The 20538-nt window shown below is 37.9% G+C and overlaps 1 protein-coding gene and 1 long non-coding RNA gene across 2 annotated transcripts in view; one reads left to right on the plus strand and one right to left on the minus strand.

Annotated features, from left to right (window-relative positions):
- LOC146478892 (uncharacterized) overlaps positions 1–15918 on the minus strand; it is a 314457-nt gene extending 298539 nt beyond the window's left edge. The window contains exons 1-2 of the long non-coding RNA XR_014865065.1: positions 15888–15918; positions 14583–14870 (exon numbers count right to left, since the gene is read on the minus strand). This is a non-coding gene — a long non-coding RNA (uncharacterized LOC146478892). The remainder of the gene's footprint in view (positions 1–14582; positions 14871–15887) is intronic.
- On the plus strand, positions 4429–7162 carry LOC146478910 (melanocyte-stimulating hormone receptor-like). The gene has a single exon (XM_085111547.1). The coding sequence runs from the start codon at positions 4641–4643 to the stop codon at positions 5595–5597; it is 957 nt and encodes a 318-aa protein (XP_084967673.1). The 5' UTR covers positions 4429–4640; the 3' UTR covers positions 5598–7162.
- Positions 15919–20538: the final 4620 nt, after the last annotated feature.

The following is a 20538-nucleotide window of genomic DNA, read 5'->3' on the forward strand; positions in this document are numbered from 1 at the left end:
TTTTATCTGCTAAAAAAAATAGCAAACTTTTTCCCACTGACCTATTTTCTGGCAAGTCCTGACAAAAGTGTTTTATTCCCAACTCAGAGCCGAATCATCCCATTTCTCAATCGCTGAGTCAGTGAGAGAAAATTCATGACCAGGGCAGATTGTTTGACTTATCTGAATTCAAAGAAGGCGCAGTTTCTAAACGGAACGTTCAGAATGGGCCCTCGCGTACAACGCCCCCAAATCCCCAGATCAGACTAAAACAACTTCGCGGGCAATAACAAATTGTCAAATTATCACGACAGAAGCCAAGGATTTCCTTGAATAGCTTAAAGACCAGAATAGCCTGTAGTTGTAAAGTAGGGTTGAAACCACTGAAAGAACTGGTCGGTTATATCTTACTCATTAATATTGTCAGCTCTGACTGCTCCGCAAGATATATAACCTTGAGTACGGAAGACGAAAAAAAGCAGGTTTTAGCGAGGTGTAATCTTGCACCCGTAAAAAACACAAGATATGAAGGTCTTGTTTTTAACTTTGTATAGACCCTTGGGTTATTATCATATCTGGGCTTTTTTCCCTCCATCGATCGAGTGGTTTCATCTCAACTGCAAACAAGCGTATACTCAGTATACTTTTAAACTTTGTACTTTTATGTTTTGGGCTATACAGCTATTTAATTAACGTTGTCGGTTCAAAGCATGAAGCTAAAAGACAAGACCGAAAGTTTACGTGGGATTTTTATGAATAAATTCATCAACATCAGTCATGCCTGGAGAAAACAATAGGTTGTAATTAGCAGTACAATGACCTGCACGTGCAGGGATGATTTTGATGAAATTATTCATAAAAAATAATCCAACAAAACATTGCGGTCTTGTCTTTTAGCTTGATTTTAATCCGACAACGTTAATTGAAATAGCTGTATAAAACGAATAAAATACCTCTAACTCATATTCTCAAAGAAGGCCAAAAAAATATTAAGTTCTCTTGTCAAATTAATTTTGCGAGTTTCACTGGTGTAGAGATTTAACACCACCCACTCTCCTTGAATTTCTTTACCTTCCTCAGTGTTATGATTAAGTGAATGCAGTACTTGTCTGTTATTTGCCTTTGCTTTCATTTATGGTATTACAAACTGTCAATTTGTCCACTAATCGCTTCTATAAAAGAATTGCAACTAATTGTCATGGTACATTAAGGAGGTGCGACATCGAATTCATTTCTCGATTAATCGTTAGACGAACAGTTGGTAAACTTACATTCTACAAAATGCCAGCAGGAATGGAGAATTTTTATCCAGATGGGGACGAGCACTACACTAGTACGTCTATCCGAGTCATCACAAGCACACTACCGGAAGGTATAGCGGTGTTTCTTTTAGCTTTCAACATTTCTTTGTCCGTTGCTGCATTTCTGGGAAATGCTCTGATCCTAGTGGCTCTTAACAAAGTGACTTCTCTTTATCCACCAACAAAACTGTTGCTTCGATGCCTGGCAGTCAATGATCTTTGTGTTGGCCTTGTAACACAACCACTCCATGTCATCGTATTCTATCTGCCTTCAATAGCAGACATTAAGTGGGACGTTGTATATTACGTGGATAAAGTGAGCTATCCTTTAAGTTGTTTATTGTGTGGGGTAACGCTCCTTGTATCCACTGCCATAAGGTGGAAAGCCTTCTTGCACTATTGTTGGGTCTCAGACACAGACAAGTGGTAACGTTGAGGCGAATCCGCGTCGTTGCAATTTCCATTTGGTTATCTGGTGCTTCATTTGCACTGTTTTCCTATTTCTGGAATGACCCTTTTTCTCCATCTATAGGCGCTGCTTCAATATTAACTGCTGTAATCATCTCAATTTTCTGTTACACAACGATCTATGTTAGACTGAGACAAAATCAGGCACAAATACGGGACCATGTTCACCAACGACAACCGACCAGGGGAGAAAGAATTCCACTTAACATTGCTCCTTTCAAGAAGACTGTTTCTAGCATAGCGTGGGTCCAACTGGCATTGGTTGTTTGTTATGTTCCGTTTGGTGTTGTGGCTATAATAGTAAACATTAGTGGATGGAGTAGGATTAGCCGCTTACTTTGGGTTTTTGCTGCAAGTCTAGTGAATTTAAACTCGTCATTAAACCCGATTCTCTACTTCTGAAAGATGAGAGAAGTGAGGCAAGCAGTGCAGGAAACAATGAGACAGTTTATTTCATTTTTAGGTTGAAATTTGGACATACCCTTAAAAAACACATCTAGCTGCAAAAAAGTATCTTTTTTGTCAAATTTTAGATGAAAGCAGCTTCATTTTGGTGGAACATTCTGTAAAAATGTAATAAAATCAATGAAAATGTTGCGCAATACTAAAAAAAAATGTCGTGCAAATAGTTAAGAAGGCTCATCCTCTACTACCACTGGGTTTTCGAACTGTCATATGACGTCGAAAGCTCGGTTTATTTGATATTATCAGAACAATAAACTGGAACATCTGTTTTATCAAACCATCCACGGCAACGTCTTGTGCATTTTGCCTAGCTAGACATCCTAAACCCCTGAATTCGTCACATACTACTCAGTGAAGAAAAGAAAGGAGGGGATCTCTAACAAGACAGCTGAAAAGGAAGCTATTCTTTGTATTGAGGTTCCCTAGGTCAATATGCTTTCTTAGGTCACGTTTTGCAGTTGTAATTATTTGCAATTATGACACATGTTTAATTAGAGCAGTTTCAGCGTGTCCCTGTGTGACAAGAAAAATTGTTGTTATTACGTTTTATTTGCTTTACTGTTTAAAGTATAAAAACCAACATTTACACTCATGTTGCAAGCTTTATCAACGTGAAACCAACCTATATATACCGGTAGCTTACTCCACTGTCAGCATGTCATTGTCACAAAAGCGGTGCGGAACTAGTGTAGCAGCTTTTGCTGTACTTTTTACTTTTACTGCTCTTTCTATGTGAGACACCGGTGTTTGTTTTGAAAACAATTAATAATTGACAAAACGTTTTGCAAACCTTGGTCAGTTTCACTTCAAATCCAACAGAGTTTTAGAATTCTCTGTGTATGGTTTGTAACAAAACGTTTTCTTTTTGTTGTTGTCTCTGGTCTCAAATAGGCGTACTTTCTTAAACATCCTTTTTCCAGTCACCAAGTTGGAAGTAGAGTGTTACTTCTAGAATAATCTTTCTAGCAGGGCTAGTATTCGTCATAGGAGATCCCGACCCTTGCGCGGTAATAATTGACTTTCACCGCCTACTGAGAATTGTTTAGTGCATGTTTTGACGAAGACAGTTGTCTCAAGCCATCGTGATTGGTGTAAAGGAAACGTAAATATTTGGACTTGCTAACCTTATTGCTGCAATAAATGTAAATAATTGGAATTGATTACCTTTTATCTGCTAAAAAAAATAGCAAACTTTTTCCCACTGACCTATTTTCTGGCAAGTCCTGACAAAAGTGTTTTATTCCCAACTCAGAGCCGAATCATCCCATTTCTCAATCGCTGAGTCAGTGAGAGAAAATTCATGACCAGGGCAGATTGTTTGACTTATCTGAATTCAAAGAAGGCGCAGTTTCTAAACGGAACGTTCAGAATGGGCCCTCGCGTACAACGCCCCCAAATCCCCAGATCAGACTAAAACAACTTCGCGGGCAATAACAAATTGTCAAATTATCACGACAGAAGCCAAGGATTTCCTTGAATAGCTTAAAGACCAGAATAGCCTGTAGTTGTAAAGTAGGGTTGAAACCACTGAAAGAACTGGTCGGTTATATCTTACTCATTAATATTGTCAGCTCTGACTGCTCCGCAAGATATATAACCTTGAGTACGGAAGACGAAAAAAAGCAGGTTTTAGCGAGGTGTAATCTTGCACCCGTAAAAAACACAAGATATGAAGGTCTTGTTTTTAACTTTGTATAGACCCTTGGGTTATTATCATATCTGGGCTTTTTTCCCTCCATCGATCGAGTGGTTTCATCTCAACTGCAAACAAGCGTATACTCAGTATACTTTTAAACTTTGTACTTTTATGTTTTGGGCTATACAGCTATTTAATTAACGTTGTCGGTTCAAAGCATGAAGCTAAAAGACAAGACCGAAAGTTTACGTGGGATTTTTATGAATAAATTCATCAACATCAGTCATGCCTGGAGAAAACAATAGGTTGTAATTAGCAGTACAATGACCTGCACGTGCAGGGATGATTTTGATGAAATTATTCATAAAAAATAATCCAACAAAACATTGCGGTCTTGTCTTTTAGCTTGATTTTAATCCGACAACGTTAATTGAAATAGCTGTATAAAACGAATAAAATACCTCTAACTCATATTCTCAAAGAAGGCCAAAAAAATATTAAGTTCTCTTGTCAAATTAATTTTGCGAGTTTCACTGGTGTAGAGATTTAACACCACCCACTCTCCTTGAATTTCTTTACCTTCCTCAGTGTTATGATTAAGTGAATGCAGTACTTGTCTGTTATTTGCCTTTGCTTTCATTTATGGTATTACAAACTGTCAATTTGTCCACCAATCGCTTCTATAAAAAAAAATTGCAACTAATTGTCACGGTACATTAAGGAGGTGCGACATCAAATTCATTTCTCGATTAATCGTTAGACGAACAGTTGGTAAACTTTCATTCTACAAAATGCCAGCAGGAATGGAGAATTTTAATCCAGATGTGGACGAGCACTACACTAGTACGTCTATCCGAGTCATCACAAGCACACTACCGGAAGGCTTAGCGGTGTTTCTTTTAGCTTTCAACATCTCTTTGTCCGTTGCCGCATCTCTGGGAAATGCTCTGATCCTAGTGGCTCTTAACAAAGTGATTTCTCTTCATCCACCAACAAAACTGTTGCTTCGATGCCTGGCAGTCACTGATCTTTGTGTTGGCCTTGTAATACAACCACTCTCTGTCATCATATTCTATCTGCCTTCAATAGCAGACATTAAGTGGGACGTTGTATATTACGTGGATAAAGTGAGCTATCCTTTAAGTTGTTTATTGTGTGGGGTAACGCTCCTTGTATCCACTGCCATAAGTGTGGAAAGGCTTCTTGCACTATCGTTGGGTCTCAGATACAGGCAAGTGGTAACGTTGAGGCGAATCCGCGTCGTTGCAATTTCCATTTGGTTATCTGGTGCTTCATTTGCACTGTTTTCCTTTTTCTGGAATGACCCTTTTTCTCCAATTATAGGCGCTGCTTCAATATTAACTGCTGTAATCATCTCCGTTTTCTGTTACACAACGATCTATGTTAGACTGAGACAAAATCAGGCACAAATACGAGACCATGTTCACCAACGACAACCGACCGGGGGAGAAAGCATTCCACTTAACATAGCTCGTTTCAAGAAGACTGTTTCTAGCATAGCGTGGGTTCAACTGGCATTGGTTGTTTGTTATGTTCCGTTTGGTATTGTGACTATAATAGTAAACATTAGTGGATGGAGTACGTTCAGCAGCTTACTTTGGGTTTTTACTACCAGTCTTGTGTATTTAAACTCATCATTAAACCCGATTCTCTACTTCCTGAAGATAAGAGAAGTGAGGCAAGCGGTGAAAAACACAATGGGACAGTTTATTTCTTTTTTAAATTGAATTTTGGACATACTATTAAAAAACACATCTAGCTGCAAAGAGGAACTAAAAAGTATCTTTTTTTTTTCATATTTTAAATAAAAGCAACTTCATTTCGGAGGAACATTCTGTAAAAATGTAATAAAATCAATGAAAAAGTTTCGCAATACTAAAAAAAAATGTCGTGCAAATAGTAAAGAAGGTTCATCCTAGCACTGGGTTTTCGAACTGTCATATGACGTCAAAACATCGGTTTATTTGATAACATCAAAACGGTAAACTGAAACATTTGTATCAAACCATCCACATCAACGTCTTGTGCATTACATCTAGCTAAACATCCTACAGCCCTGAGTTCGTCAGGTACTAATCAAGAAAAGAAAAGCCGTGAACAAAACAGCTGAAAACGAAGCTATTCTTAGTATTAAGATTTCCTAGGTCAATATGCTTCCTTAGGTCACGTTTTGCAGTTGGTATTATTTGTAATTATGACACATGTTTAATTAGAGCAGTTTCAACGTGCCCCTGTGTGACAAGAAAAATTATTGTTATACGTTTTATTTGCTTTACTGTTTAAAGTATAAAAACCAACATTTACACTCATCTTGCCAGTTTTATCAACGTGAAACCAACCTATATATACCTGTAGCTTACTCCAATCTTAGCTTGTAATTATCACAAAAGGGTTGAACTAGTGTAGCAACTTTTACTGTACTAGCCTGCTCATTCTGGGTGAGACACCTGTGTTTGTTTTGAAAACAATTAATAGTTAACAAAACGTTTCGCAAAACTTGGTTTTCACTTATTATTCAACCAAGTTGGAAGAAGAGTTTTACTTCTAGAATAATCTTTCTGGCAGGGCTCGTATTCGCTATAGGAGATTCCGACCCTTCCACGACCTAACAATTGATTTTCACCGTCCACTGAGAATTGTTTTGTGCATATTATACGAAGACAGTTGTCTCAGACAAACGTAAATATTTGGACTTGATTAAGTTGTTACTGCGAAATGTAAATATTTGGTCTTGATTACCTTATATCTGAAATATTTTCATCCCAGTCCTTGCCGGATTGCTTAGTCAGCGAGAGAAAATATTTTTTTCTATTTCAATGCCAAATGCCCTTCCCCCATCCAAATAAATGAATGAAACTGTTGATTTTGGGATGACGAACAATTTGGCGCGTTATGAAAACAATTTGGCATGTAATTAGAGGGATAACGCTCGAAATGTCAGCACTCGAATCTCTTTACAGTGGCCAATTTACCCTAAGTTATCAGGCTCTGTTGATAAACCAAACAGATGAGATAAAACAGCTGACTTTACTCAGTGTCGCCAGGAAACGGGTCAGCTTTTGCTGGGTGCGTATCACCGTCCTCTGATTGATCCAGAGCTGTTTTATTTTTTTTTATTATTTTTTTTTTTGCCAGTCATAAGCAATACAATCGCCTTCGTACTAACAACTCAAAAAAAGTAAACTATAGTGAATAACGTAGCCATTTACAACGGGTATAGCGTAACTTGTCACTGTTTGCTGTATTTAGAAATAAACGCAACTTAGCATACATCAAATTAAATATCAGTTACACGCAAAGCTACTCAATAAGTACTTTAAGCGACTGCTGCGCTTGTTCCCCGGTTTGAATCACAATAAGGCACTTCCCTCCTTCAGGTGCCATAATGATCTCATTCTTCTTCGTGCGCACGCGCAAAATTTTCAAATCATTCTGCGGGTCAGTGTCCCTCACAATCCCGCGGGCAAGACCACAGAGGCTGTTACACATGGTAACGTATTGAAGAGTAGTAGAGTTGTCAAGGGTCGATCGCACCGGAATGCCATCCTCGTTTACAATCACGACTCCGACCACACCCTTGTGTGTCTGTATGCGGTCCAGCATCTCCTCCACTTGCGATCTTATCTCGTTCACGTTCGCCATGTTTGCAGGGATTTAGGACGTCGAAAAGCCAGTACTTCCTCTTTTCATGTAAACAATGTTTCCTGGAGAATCAAAAATCAAGGTAGAGTAGAACTCAAACTGACAGTCCTAGTGTATTTATTTATTTATTTATTATTTACTTTGCTATCGACTTCACGTCATGTGATTATCTCGCTATGTAAATTCACCGTACGGAAAAAGAGATGGCGGACAAAAATTTTACCAAATACCTTGGGAATCTAACACAGCAAACAAGCACGTGGAAAAGCATACTTTTTAGCGAAATTTCTTTCCTGTAGTAACAACATTGTATTCCAGTGCTAGGTTTGAAGTGTTTAGAACCTTTCTGTGCCTTTTTATGAGCGTTTTTAGATTTGTGTGCGAAGAATTATGAGTAAGTGTAACGAGTCGCCATCTTTTTTTTTTTACAGTGGATTTATAGAGATCTAAAGTGATGACGCCACAAAAAGTTAATTTCCGAAAGTATGGGATTTGTTGAGATATTTTGAAAGAGTATGATGAAAAATACTCTTTGCGAACACTTTTCTTTTTTTTTCTTTGCGAACATCTTAATAAATCCCATTATTTTAAAAATTAAATATTTTTGACGTCACACTTTCACACACTCTATTGAAGTCGTACTGTAATCATAGTTAGAGGAGGCCTAATTAAATATAAGTTTTCTAGTTTCTTTGAGGTCTCCTTACCACTTATTCTTTGCATTTAAGTACACTTAATTGTATGTTATGTTCTGTGTCGTAACTTATTTTGTGTATCAAATAAAATAAAGTGAAATAATTAGTAAATATGTCGTTAAAAATGCGATATAAGGTCAACTAGCATTTTTGTAGAACCAGCAATAGCTGTAGCAAATAAATTCGTGGAATAAGATTCCTTTCCCCAAAACTTTTTGTAACTTTAATTTTCACTCGCCTAAAGCGTCCCAACAGATCAGACTGTATTACGTAGCTTACACAAATGATTCAAATGTCTTTAAAAGACCACAAAACGATCTGGAAACATAAGAGACAAATAACCTAAAAAAAGAGCAAGGCTGATTTCACGGTCAGGGAAGTATGACCGTGAAATCAGCCTTGCTCTCTTTTTAGATTATTTGCTATACAATATTTTTGCTGATTAGATCCTTCACTACAGGATCCGGTACTTTTATTTTGTCACGGTGGTCCTTGCAAACACAGTTTATCACTGGTTTTTACTGAACATAAGAGACAGCATTTTAAGAATTTTGCTCTTTTAATAACTTAATGTTCTCGTTGGGTGCCCCTCAGCTGAATACATGTAGCGGTGGCAATATGATAGAGCTGGAGGTAGTCGCCCGCAACTACTGGAAGTGGTTGATCAGGATAAATTAAACCAGTAGTGGATTACTGAGGGGTAGAAATGCTTCTCTTCGTTTCAATGCTATTAAAACAACTGACAAGAAAGCCCTTCCTTGAAAAGTCACTAATAGATTCGCTGACAGCCTTAAGGTTTTTGCTGATCTCTTGTAAATATTGGTGACATCTTGTCAAAGGCTGTAAGGACAGTGACGTTGCCTTTGTGCCTATTCTGTTGCCTTGGTTACAGATCGACGCTGATTTAATTGTAAATCGAGGAAATGGAAATACTGCATTGAAGATAATCAAAGACAACATGTAAAAAAATGAAATCCTTCACGAAATTTTAGTAAATCTTCTCGGTTCTGCGTTAATTGTTCAGCAATGCATCTAAATGCAGCGTTAAAGATGTGAACTGGTATCTGGTATATCCGACTACTAGAATGGACAACTTGTTATAAGATAAAGAAGTCTTCAGCTTCGCAAGTAGATATTCACCAAATTAAAATTAACCATTGAATGCCCCTGCCAATTATGAATAGAACTCGAGACTATATATATGTGCAACGGCCGCAAAACAATCGAGAAGGTGAAAAATATTTGCCAATCTGATCCGCAGGGTCTCGATCGACCTCTCTTGCGAATTTCAGCCGGCTTAGCGGGGGCTGAGATTTCATCCCGGCCTTGTTAATAAATCCTCTTAGAAAAGAGTTTGTAATTACATAGAGAAAGTTCCAGCCCAGGATAAAAGTCCAGCCCGGTTAACTAGCTCAAACTGGGCTGGAACTTTGGTCAAACGGGCTGAGAAATCTCATGTAAATACAATCAAATTTCAGCCCGAGCTAAAATGTGAACTTGGGCAGGCGAAATCAGTGTGATTTCAGTGAAAAAGTTTTATCTTGAAATTATTTTACCCCAAGTAATCTCAATTGCGCCCGGGCTGAAATTCATCATGTACATGTAATAACTGAACGAAAGCTCTAGCCCCAAGTTCAGCCCGGTCTGAAATTCGCCATTAAATAGAAACCTTGTCAAATCCGCGTATGATGTAAAATAAAGAAACCAAAAGAATGGAAGGCTAGACTACAGCTAGCCAACACTTTTTACAACAAAGAAAACCTTGTAAGTCTTAAATATACCGAGCTAATCCCAATCAACATTTCACAGCCATCAATTAAACACTTTTGACAAAACGAAGAAATAATTAATAAGAATGCAGCCTCAGAATTCTCAACCATCAGTTAATACACAAACCTATATGATTTCAGACTGAGAGATATTCAGATCTCTCAGTTATAATTTTACACACTCGGCTCGATCACAAGAATTTTTCAGTCTGAGATTTTAAATGAGCCGGAGTCATTTATAGTTATAGTCAACTATTATTTTCACCGCTGAAATCTCGAGTGCTCGAGACAGGTGTCCCGATTTCAAAAAATCGCTTTCTTTCTTTGCTGATTAAAATGTGAAGTAAGTTAGACCCATTTTGAAGCCACAAAGGGTTCCCGGTTCTAGATGTGTGTTTTGTTTCTCCGTTATTTCATGTTCCTATGATCTTCTTGGAAAACCTTGGAAGGGATAATATGTCTTTGAATAGTATCTGTAGCATCTTTCCGTTTCGCGCCAAGCCATTCCAAACACATTAAAAACAGCTACAACAATGATCGACCCAAGCCAGACGACTGACAAACCACAGAATATTTAAAACCTGGACCGGTATCAGTCGCTTTCGCAGTCAAATTTACGAACGGTTAGTTCGAGCAGTGTATTATTTAACTTAAGTACGATTCGATAAAATGTAATTACGCGACTGCAAGTTGTATCGTGCCGTCTCGATACCCTTGTGCGCGGAGAATCTATACAGATTAATATAAAGAAATACAAACCTTAATTTCTCTAACTGAAGGAGTCGCCGTTTGATATGGCTCGCTAGCTTCGGAATCCCAGCTCAGTTTTGAAGGAGAGAAAGGTGATTTGAAAGCACAAGATGAGCTCTTTTCACATAAATTTCTCTGAAATCTTCGGACGCTTTCACTCAAGAAACATCCAATCATCAAAGGTAAATCTAAGCAACCGTGGTATTCGTACCATCAATGCTGAAGAGCAAATTTGCATGGAAGAATACTGTTTTGAAGTGAGAGTAAACTCTTTTCATTGTTTTGTGACAATAAGCGTGAAATAGGGACTTATTGTTAATACTTGTGCAAACAATACTTTTAATTTGGCAGTGCTTCTCGGGCTTAAAAAGTCGTTTGGTCTGAATAATAATTTATTAGTTTCTACTCGTAATGTAAACTAAAAGAAATGAAATGTTTTTTCAACTGAATTTCACGGGAGATTCGTAAAACAGACGCATTGTAATAAAGCATTTCGTGGAAATGAATTGAAAAGACTTTGACACTTCATAAATAATTACATGCATTTGAAGCCATTCCAGTAAGTGACCTTCCCTCCCTCCCCCAATCCCTCGCTATTTACCATCCCCTTCCTTAAAATATTTGCTGTTGGAAATGAATGAAAAGCAGGAAAAAGATTACCACGGTATAGAGCACGGAAAAGACTGGGACGTTTCAAATTTTTCGAAAAGGGGAGCTTGGAGATTTCTACCAAGCCAATAGATTAAAGAAAGGTCTCATCAAGTTAAAGAGGAAGTATCGCGCAAATTTGCTGTCATTTCAAAACCCAAAAATGTTTGTCTGTCGGCAGAAACAAAGAAATAATTGTCAAGTTTGTTATAAATTATTACCCCAGTGCAATAAAACTGTCGATTAGTACCTCTGGCCAGAGACAGAGTAGGCCGGTACGGATTGAAACTTGAAAAATGTTAGGCTAATGTTTATCAATTTCTCGCATTTTTGTTTCCAAAATGCGCTAGAACAGATCACGAGTTGTTTCTTTCAAGAATTGAGTTGACTTTTTTCCTCTCGTCATTCTAGAATTATTTGGCAGCTGATTGAAGGTCTTATTTCATCATTTTTAACAAAAGATACCATAAACCCCATGATATTTTGCCTTTAAGATACGTCCTATGGATTGTAGGCTGGTTGTTGGACTAACCACAGGCTTTTGCCAAGAAGCAATACTTCCTTTCTTATTCCTTTAGTTTTAGTCATTTCGTATCATAATGAAACTCATTCCTACACAAATTATTAAAACGGTTTTATGCAGATGTAATGGAAAGTTTTCTTTCAAGGGAGGTTCAGAGCGGAAAAACATTCTGCGCAATTTTTCTGCGCGTATCCGTTCGCGGGCGCAAGTAAACTGAAAACGCTGTAGCTCGATTCTGTTGTCGTTCTTGAGCAGTGGCTTTTGTGGTAAATCTACGTTGTCATCGAAAATACTATAAAATCGGACCGTGCATTTTACCAGCAACGTGTAAGGACAAGGACGAAAACTGGACTTGCGGTATGTACAGGTTCCGATACATGACTATAAACACAGCAAAGGGACACTTCTGGTAACTATGCTACCCGAGCTTCATCTCTATTTATTAAATTCTCTATGTTCCTCATTACAAGACAACTCATATTTGGCCTCAGCACAACTGAAATTGAAATAAAATTCTATTTAAAAAATTGCAGCTGGTCAACCTCTACTCACTGGATGCATTTTTTTTTTTTTTCGTTTCTAAAACAAATTTGCGCGACGAGTGAATGATGGCGAGAGTGCGACCACGGAAGGCTTTGTCAGTTTGTAAACTTTGTGAAACAAATTCTAAATCCCCGCTGAGCACAGGGACAAAAGGGATTATTTGGGAAGTTTTCCTGCCTTCAGTTGACCTGTGCCGATCAGTATTGTTACACATCAGTTGTCTAACTGACCTGAGCTGAGCCTACTAGATAGATGTCCACACACCGTTTAAAAAACAAACTTTTTTATTGTGCTTATCATGATCAACTTTTAGCTAATTACACTGGATCGCAAGTAGCGAAAGCTAATCGAGGCGTGCAGTGAAAGACAAAAAGAAATTTACAATATATTGAAGAGACATAAACTAAACTAAAGGAAAAAAGGTAGTAAAATATACTAAGAGATGGAAAGTAACGCATCGCATGAAATTGCTCCCTTGACACCGATAATTCGGATCCTTGTGCAAAGATTAAAAATCCACTTTGGCAAACTCAGTAATTAACGATTAAGGTGATTCCATCGAATTGCATCGGCATCCTTGCTGCGCATAATTTTTCGCGTCATTAAGCGCGCGCACGAGCGCGCGCACGCAGAACATTACGGGATTTCCTTGAGGTGAAGCTCGGCAGGAAAATAAATGGCCTTTTCTTGTAAACGAGCACGGTGACCCCCATTTTTTAATGCATTAATTTAACTGTCATACGGTTGACCTCTATATATCGCGATTTAAAGAAAAGTTTAATACTCTACTTTAAGATATTTTTATTTTAATGCTTTAAAAAGCACGTATTTAGGTAGTGCTGCTTACGTGCACAAGCAGCAAAATCTTTAATTTCTTTAATAATCTTAATACCAGTTCAATGAAAATAGTTTGTTGTGTAAGATTAAAGTAAATTTTATTGAACTGCTTCGAAATTTTAATGCAAGAAATTAATTTTTCTAGAAATGATAGTTCCCTTTTCTGATTACTAGACCTTTTCTGATTACTAGACTCATACAAAAGTACATACACTACTAAACTCATACAAAGTGTGTCTGCTTTTCCGAAACAAATTATACATTATTTACTGTCAGAACGACAAATGAACTAATTTTCTTTTATGCTGACCTCGTAACATACGTTAACTTGTTTTTACAATAAATAAGTTCTTCCTTCCTTTTGCTTTTTCATTTTTTTTTCTTTTTCTTTCTTTTCTTTTCTTTTCTTTCTTTTTTTGCCTGCTATCTAGAACCTAAATTAGCCAGGGAGCTAACAAGACAACCTAATGGTTTATTTAGCTTCCTTGCTTTACACGTTAATTTAACTAATAATTAATTTAATTTATATAACACCATTAAAAGATTGTAATAATCAACATGTAAATAGAAAAAAAGCACAAATAAACCTCGTGGCTCATCTATTTACTATAATAGCCATCCAGGTTGTACAAAAACGAGCACGGTGACCCCCATTTTTTATTGCATTTTTGTAATGCTCATAACATAGTCATGAACTGGACCAAGTCTTAGACAATTTTTAAATACTCCTTCTTTTTCAGCGGAATCACCTTAACTATTTTCCTACCCACGATTGAACTTTCAACCTTAAATATTCAGGGGTTTGCTTATATAGTCGCTTTTTGTAAAAAGGACCATGACAATAACAGACCCGTAGAGGCGATTTGTTTACATGCCGCGGTAACATCGAGCGCTTTAAAACCTTTTTAAAGTTTAAGAAGCCATAAGAAAATTGAACCACAGCAAGGTTACATCTGTAGCTATCTTCTTGTGTGGGATAATTATCGCTACTTACCGGGATATCTGCGGTAGCATAGTAAATTGCCGAAGATTAGAAAATTAAAATTGCCGCCATTTTTGAAACTTTTGGTGCCCAGCGCTCACGCAGAGTTCGCGCATGCTTTTTGCGTTTTTCCGCTCTGCTCAAGGGAGGTGGCGTGGCCCAGCCGGGTGGGTTCCAGTCCTACTCTGACCACTATCTGGAGTTGTTTCACGGGCGGCCCCGTTTTCAAAAAAAGGTCAACTAGTATTTTCGCAACGTCAGCAACAGCTCGTAACTTCGAGGAATATAATTTCCTTTCCTAAAACTTTCACGAACTTAAGGACGGTGCCTACTAATATCGAAGTATTTTTGTGCGGTTTATGACTATGCGGTAAAAGCAGATCTTATCAAGGGCTATTGGAATCCAAAACGAAAATTGGGGGTAGCCACGCATTTTTCAGAGATAATGAAGCAATAATATCTCTAAAAAGCGCCAAAATATGAAGCAATGTATGAGATTTTTTCCTAAATTGAAGCTTAATTATCTCTGAAAAATGCATGGTTACCCCCAGTTTTCTTTCGAGATACCAAAAGCGTTTGCTAAGCTCTGCTTTCTCCGCATAGTTTTAACCCTTCGCATACTAACAACGCATATATGCGTCGAAAACACCGTTCTGGCTTCTATGAATTGCTTCTTGTTTAACTTAAGCTACAACGTCATGATAATGTGTGAATGACACCAGCTGATGTATATTTCCATCATCAAACCCAGCAAATCGACTACGCCTCCCGATTTTCGCTGCATATCACCGTTCGTTTGGCAACAAAGTCCTAAATGCCAATTGTTCGGCCAAATAATAACATCAAAAATTACACTTATTTATCGTCAATTTTAATCCAAATAATTTGTTCAAAATTGAAAAGTCTATATTTACAGCAAACCTCAAGGTCAGACCTTGGTATCTGACTGGAAGTTTTCCTCTCAACGCTTTCCGAGGGCTATACTTCAGCCATTTTATCAGACCCAGTCTTGCGTATCTCACGTTGCCTCGTTTACGCCCGAAGAGAATTCTGGGTAATTCAGCCATAGCGCGAGCGTAGAACTCCTGCTCTTTCCATTTCATAGTTTTTTTATAAGTGTCGAGCCACCCAGTACCACCAGCAAAATTTCGAATCCATTGAATATTTTACTACTCCAAACTCGCCCAAATAGCCTTGGCAGGTCCTGGAATCCATCCACAAAACGGCCAGAGAGGCAACTTCACTCGTGGGCCTCCATGTCTGCTACACAGCATGTTTGGCGACTCAGTCAGCATGAAATCACCTCTCACCTCTGTTTTCTTTCAGAGGATTGCCTCTACCCACATTCCAGCTTGATGATGCCAGAATGGGGGTTTCTGCAGAGGAAAATGGCTCGAAAAACACTTATAAAGCGATGATTTTACCAGATTCGTGCTCGTGCACTCGCTCGAAACAAACAACAACCGTCACTTGCATCACGTGACAATTTAGCCTGAGCCCACAGTTTCTTAAGACCGCAGATATTTTTATTTCATCTCCATTTATGGAGAAATTAAGTGGCTCAGACTATTTATTGACAAAAAGTCATTGAAAAAAATACCACACACCTAGGATTTAAAGGGTTAAACCGCGCAAAAATATTCTTATATTAGCAGGCACCACCCATAGCATTCTCGACCCCAGAGCTCTTCTGCGCATGACCAGCATGGAGGAAGAGCTCTGGGGAACCCTGGGACCTATACCGCTCCTGATTGGTTTACGGCTGAAACAATTGAAACAAAGGAGACTTTTGACTGATTGGTTAATCCCTTTCCTAGAGCCCAGGTTCCGATGACGGGCGCGCCAACGAAAACATGGCGGCGATGGCGGCCGAAATAAGGATTTCTTTTTCATGCGTATTCTTTAATCACGATGGCGGAAATAAAGGCAAGGATTTTTTTTAAGTGCGTGGATACTTTTAGTGCAGAATTGTCCGCTTTTGGGAGCGATCGAGTCTTTCTTCCGCGACATCTGCCTCGATGTATTGCGAGCACAAGCATACATACTGGGCTGGAGGATTTTTTTTGTCGTAAATATTGCAACACAAGTAAATGGTGATTGACCGTATCTATAAAGGACTGAGAAAATTCAGCCGTGGCTCTATCAATCGTGGAGGAAAGGTAACTTCAATTCTTTTAATTAAGCTGTATGTGCGCACCTTTAAATCATTTCAGATCAGTTTGAGATTGTTTAAGTAAGAATGATTTTCTAAAAGTGACCGGCAGTATTTCATCGAGTTTCTAAGCAATTTTAATTTAGGCTTTGTTTTAAGAGGGATACACGCAGAAATCGTTTGATTGCTGGCTCATCCAAGGTAGATAGGTTTCTAATTCAGTACCCTTGCATCCAATAAAGCCGTTTTTTTGGTTTTTTTGTGAATTCAACAAGCCCTTTACCTTATTTCATTAATACGTTGTAATGTTCAGAACCAATACTGGAAAGTAAGTTACTTAGTTCCATGCAACTTATGATTTACAAGTCAAGGTCCTGCCCTTTTGCTTAGTTTGATATAAAAATTGTATAATGTTTTCATGTGTTTATAAAAGGAAAAAGGTGAAACATGGGCCTTTGAAAAATTCCCCTCAACCACAGCAACTCTCACTAGATCTTTTATTTTAAAACCGTTATTTTTCAGGTGAAAAATTCAAAGAAGTGAGAAGGTTACAATAGGCCACTCAGACTTCTTGTGAAAACAACAAGGACACACCAATTTATGAGCCCAAGGATATTTTATAGTTTCATTCCAAACATACCTGGAGGTGTGTGTGTGTGTGTGTGTGTGTGGGGGGGGGGGGGGGGGGGGGGGGAAGGGGGGTGGGGTGTTACCAAGTGTATTGGTGAAAGAGAATTTGAATGCATGGGGCAAAATGTCCAAACTAATCCACTAGCCTAGTAGACATAACCCCCAAACTTTATTATTCATCATGTTGGAAGTTTTAAGCAGACTGCGGTCATCTTTGCAAAGTGGGAACCAAATCTTTTTTGCTCAGGGATACCAGCACTGGGAATGGGTTAGCTCTTAAACTTGAGATTACAAAACTCGATACAGAACACAAACACATCAAAATCTTTTGTGTATGCCTATTTCTTCTTATAAATATGAAAATGAATATTATAAGTCTAATAACATTCAATGAAAATGTTTTTGTAATCTCATCATTTGAATGCAATTTGTTTAAGAGAAATTAATTGTTCAACCATAAATCCAAGAACACCAAGGTAGTGGCTTTTTTTTATAAATCCTCAAAGGTGACCTTCTACCAACAAAATTTCACCAGAAAACTTCTCAACAGTGAGTCCATTGCAGTTGTACATTTTTTTTGCCAGTTCCTAACAATACACGTGGGTAGAGAGTCAATGCTGTAGTGAATTTTCAGCACTTCAGGGACAGACCTAGCCTCAAACCATCAACACTTTGATTTTCTCATCAAAAGCCCAAGTGATGAAGGTTTTTATGGCTTGCACTCAATATCAGAAGTCCGATTCATTTAAAAATAAACAAATTAACATTCATCTAATTTTGGTTGCAAGTACTGGTGTTGCCATTTGGCATATAATTTGAAGTTGTGTTAAACATAAACCCAACGCCAAACCTCAGGTTCCTAGGTTCCAGCATTCTTGTGTGTCATCCTCCCACAAACTCCCCTGTGTTTTTATTTTAATGGAAATCCTTACCATTGTAGTGGCCCTTATAAGTTTGTTGGACAGACAATAACATGGAATTACGTTTAAATTATCTTCTTAATAATTTTAATAAATTTCTATATGGAGTTTACAAAAATGCTGCGGTATAAAGAGATGCATAATTTGATTTATTAGACAACTTAAATATAGTAAGAGGGCACCTGAGTCACTACCATGATTTGTCAGTTTAGCATATTTCTAAACTAAATTTGTTGTTAAACTTCAAGGGCTGTGCCTTTCCAAAAGAGATTTTAGTTGTTTGTGACATTTGGTGTAGAAAAAGAAGTCTCACAGAAGGCCATCTCTGAAGCCTTTTTTCTCTGAAGTAATAATATTATTAGCTATGTTTCTATATCGTCTCAACAAAAAATATCAGATTTCTCTAGCCCTAAAGGGGACAAATGGTTTGAAAGACAGCACTACCTCTAAATGCCATGTAAATTGATACAAAGAAAGACTTGGTTTTTTTTCTTTTACAAGGCACATTCAAATACACCTTTCACAGTTGTATATATGTGCAAAGATTGCAAATAATTATGTAGAGATTTTTAAAACAGTCCTAGAGTTGTAACCAGAACAGATATATATCTTCCATAGATAAGTAGAGACCTGTTTTATAATGCTTTATAATAAGTGGTCATGGTCAGTGTAGAAGGCATAGAAAGTTGTATTTTAGATTAGTTTTTTTACATTTTAGATTGTATTTTAGAAAGTTAGGTGTCTCCTATTAGCAGTGGGGAAATCTGCACTGCTAGATTTTACTCGACAGGTTAATAAAGTTTTCAATTAATTTGTTTACCTACATTCCAATGCCCCAAACATGTCATTGTAAATGATACTGATACCTTTTCAAAAAATGTGTTCAGTCAATCTGAGGAAAATTAGTTTTTGCCAATTCATGATCTGATTAGCCTAATTTTTGAGTTTGTAATATGACCACTGCATTTACTCATGATCGCACGCCTTGCCACTTGTAAGTTTATTTTGTTGTGGTCATTTCATTCTTTGGTAACAATAATTTATTGATCATTTCTCTGCCAAAAGCGATTGCTGTACCACAGATTATTTGAAGAATATTTCGGCCCCAGAGTGTTTAAAAGGCGAAAAGATTTTCGTTCTCTCGCTGAAAATTACTTAGTAACTGAAGAAACAAATGATGGAAAAACACAACCACAACTACTTTTTGAACTCTGCAGTACTGTATTAAGAGTGTCATATTAAATTAGGGGAAAGAGATAAGATACATGTACATGTAACACAGTGTTTGATGCTGGGGAAATAAAATAATTATTCTTCTACATGTATGGATGAGTGATTTCTACCTGGGCAGCTTGTGGCTGTTATATCCAGCCCTTCAGACTCCATATTAAGTTACTAAACTCCACTTGTTATTCCATGTGTACGTCCACCTTACCCAGGACATTTTGCAGAATGTCTAAAATAACTTTAGCATTGTATTCACTGAAAACAGGTGGCAAGGATAAAATGCTTTCAACTGAATCAAGGTGTTCAATGTTGTTTACTGCCATATCAACAAGTTCCAAACTAAAGCCAGTTGATATGCTTACAATTCCTACACAACATCGTGAACTGCGAAGGGTGTTTCGAGATTGCAGAAGCTTTTGACGAAACAGGTCAGCTTGTTCTTTAGAGACAATGACTGTGCTGGCAGCAGGTGCTGTGCTGGGAAGAACATCTTCACTTACCGGTTTGATTTTACTTTTACACAGTTGACATGTACAAATGTTTCTGTGATGGTCACAGCAACTGTGGCCACCGTCACTTCTTTTGGGGGCAGAATGCCCAAAGTGCTGAAGAATAATTTCACGTTTACATTCAGTTGTTGATTTCACAAACTTTATCATCGTATCCTGAAGGCCACGCTTTGCCTTACTGACATCGTAACAATTGAAATAAACAATTGCCTCAGAAGGCAGGCCATCCCAACTAGCTCGGCCTGCCTCTTGGAAGTACTCTTCCATTGTGTAGGGGACACCCAAATGAATTGCCCTTCGAATGTTAGAGCAGCTTTCCAAAAGCTGGGCAAAATTGTTTCTTACACGGATAATAAAATAAAAACAATATGCAACATGAGATTAGAAGGGTCTGTCACTTTGGTGTCCCCAATACCATAGACTAAGAGGGATAGTCCAAGAAGAAGGCCATGCAGCTGGAAGGGATGGTCTCCCAGCTGAAAAAATGTATCATCTTTTAACACAACACTTACTGTTGGTTTTAAAAAAATTAATCATTCAGACAAAATGTTCTTCCATTATTTATTAACTATATTGTATTTTAATGGTCAGGAGAATCTAGTAAGCTTAACATTTCCTAGCTGCTGCATATCTACAGTAGCTAGACACAGCGTATATTATTGTAAGCTCATCCAATTATATAGGACCATTCCAATTTTTATCCGCACCTCCCCCCCCCCCCCCCCTTCCCACCCCCAAACCATTGATTTCCAAAGTGGGGGAGAAATCATTCAAGAATCCAAGAGGGTGAATCCAACACAAAGCCATTTCCAAAGGGGTATCTCAGAGATACGAGGGGATG

This window comes from Pavona decussata, unplaced genomic scaffold (genome assembly GCF_977016875.1).
Source record: "Pavona decussata unplaced genomic scaffold, jaPavDecu1.1 SCAFFOLD_62, whole genome shotgun sequence".
In the NCBI taxonomy this organism is placed as follows: Eukaryota; Metazoa; Cnidaria; class Anthozoa; order Scleractinia; family Agariciidae; genus Pavona; species Pavona decussata.

Excerpts from the sequence above, each read along its gene's own strand:
- LOC146478910 (XM_085111547.1), top strand. The coding sequence starts at position 4,641 with ATGCCAGCAGGAATGGAGAATTTTAATCCAGATGTGGACGAGCACTAC.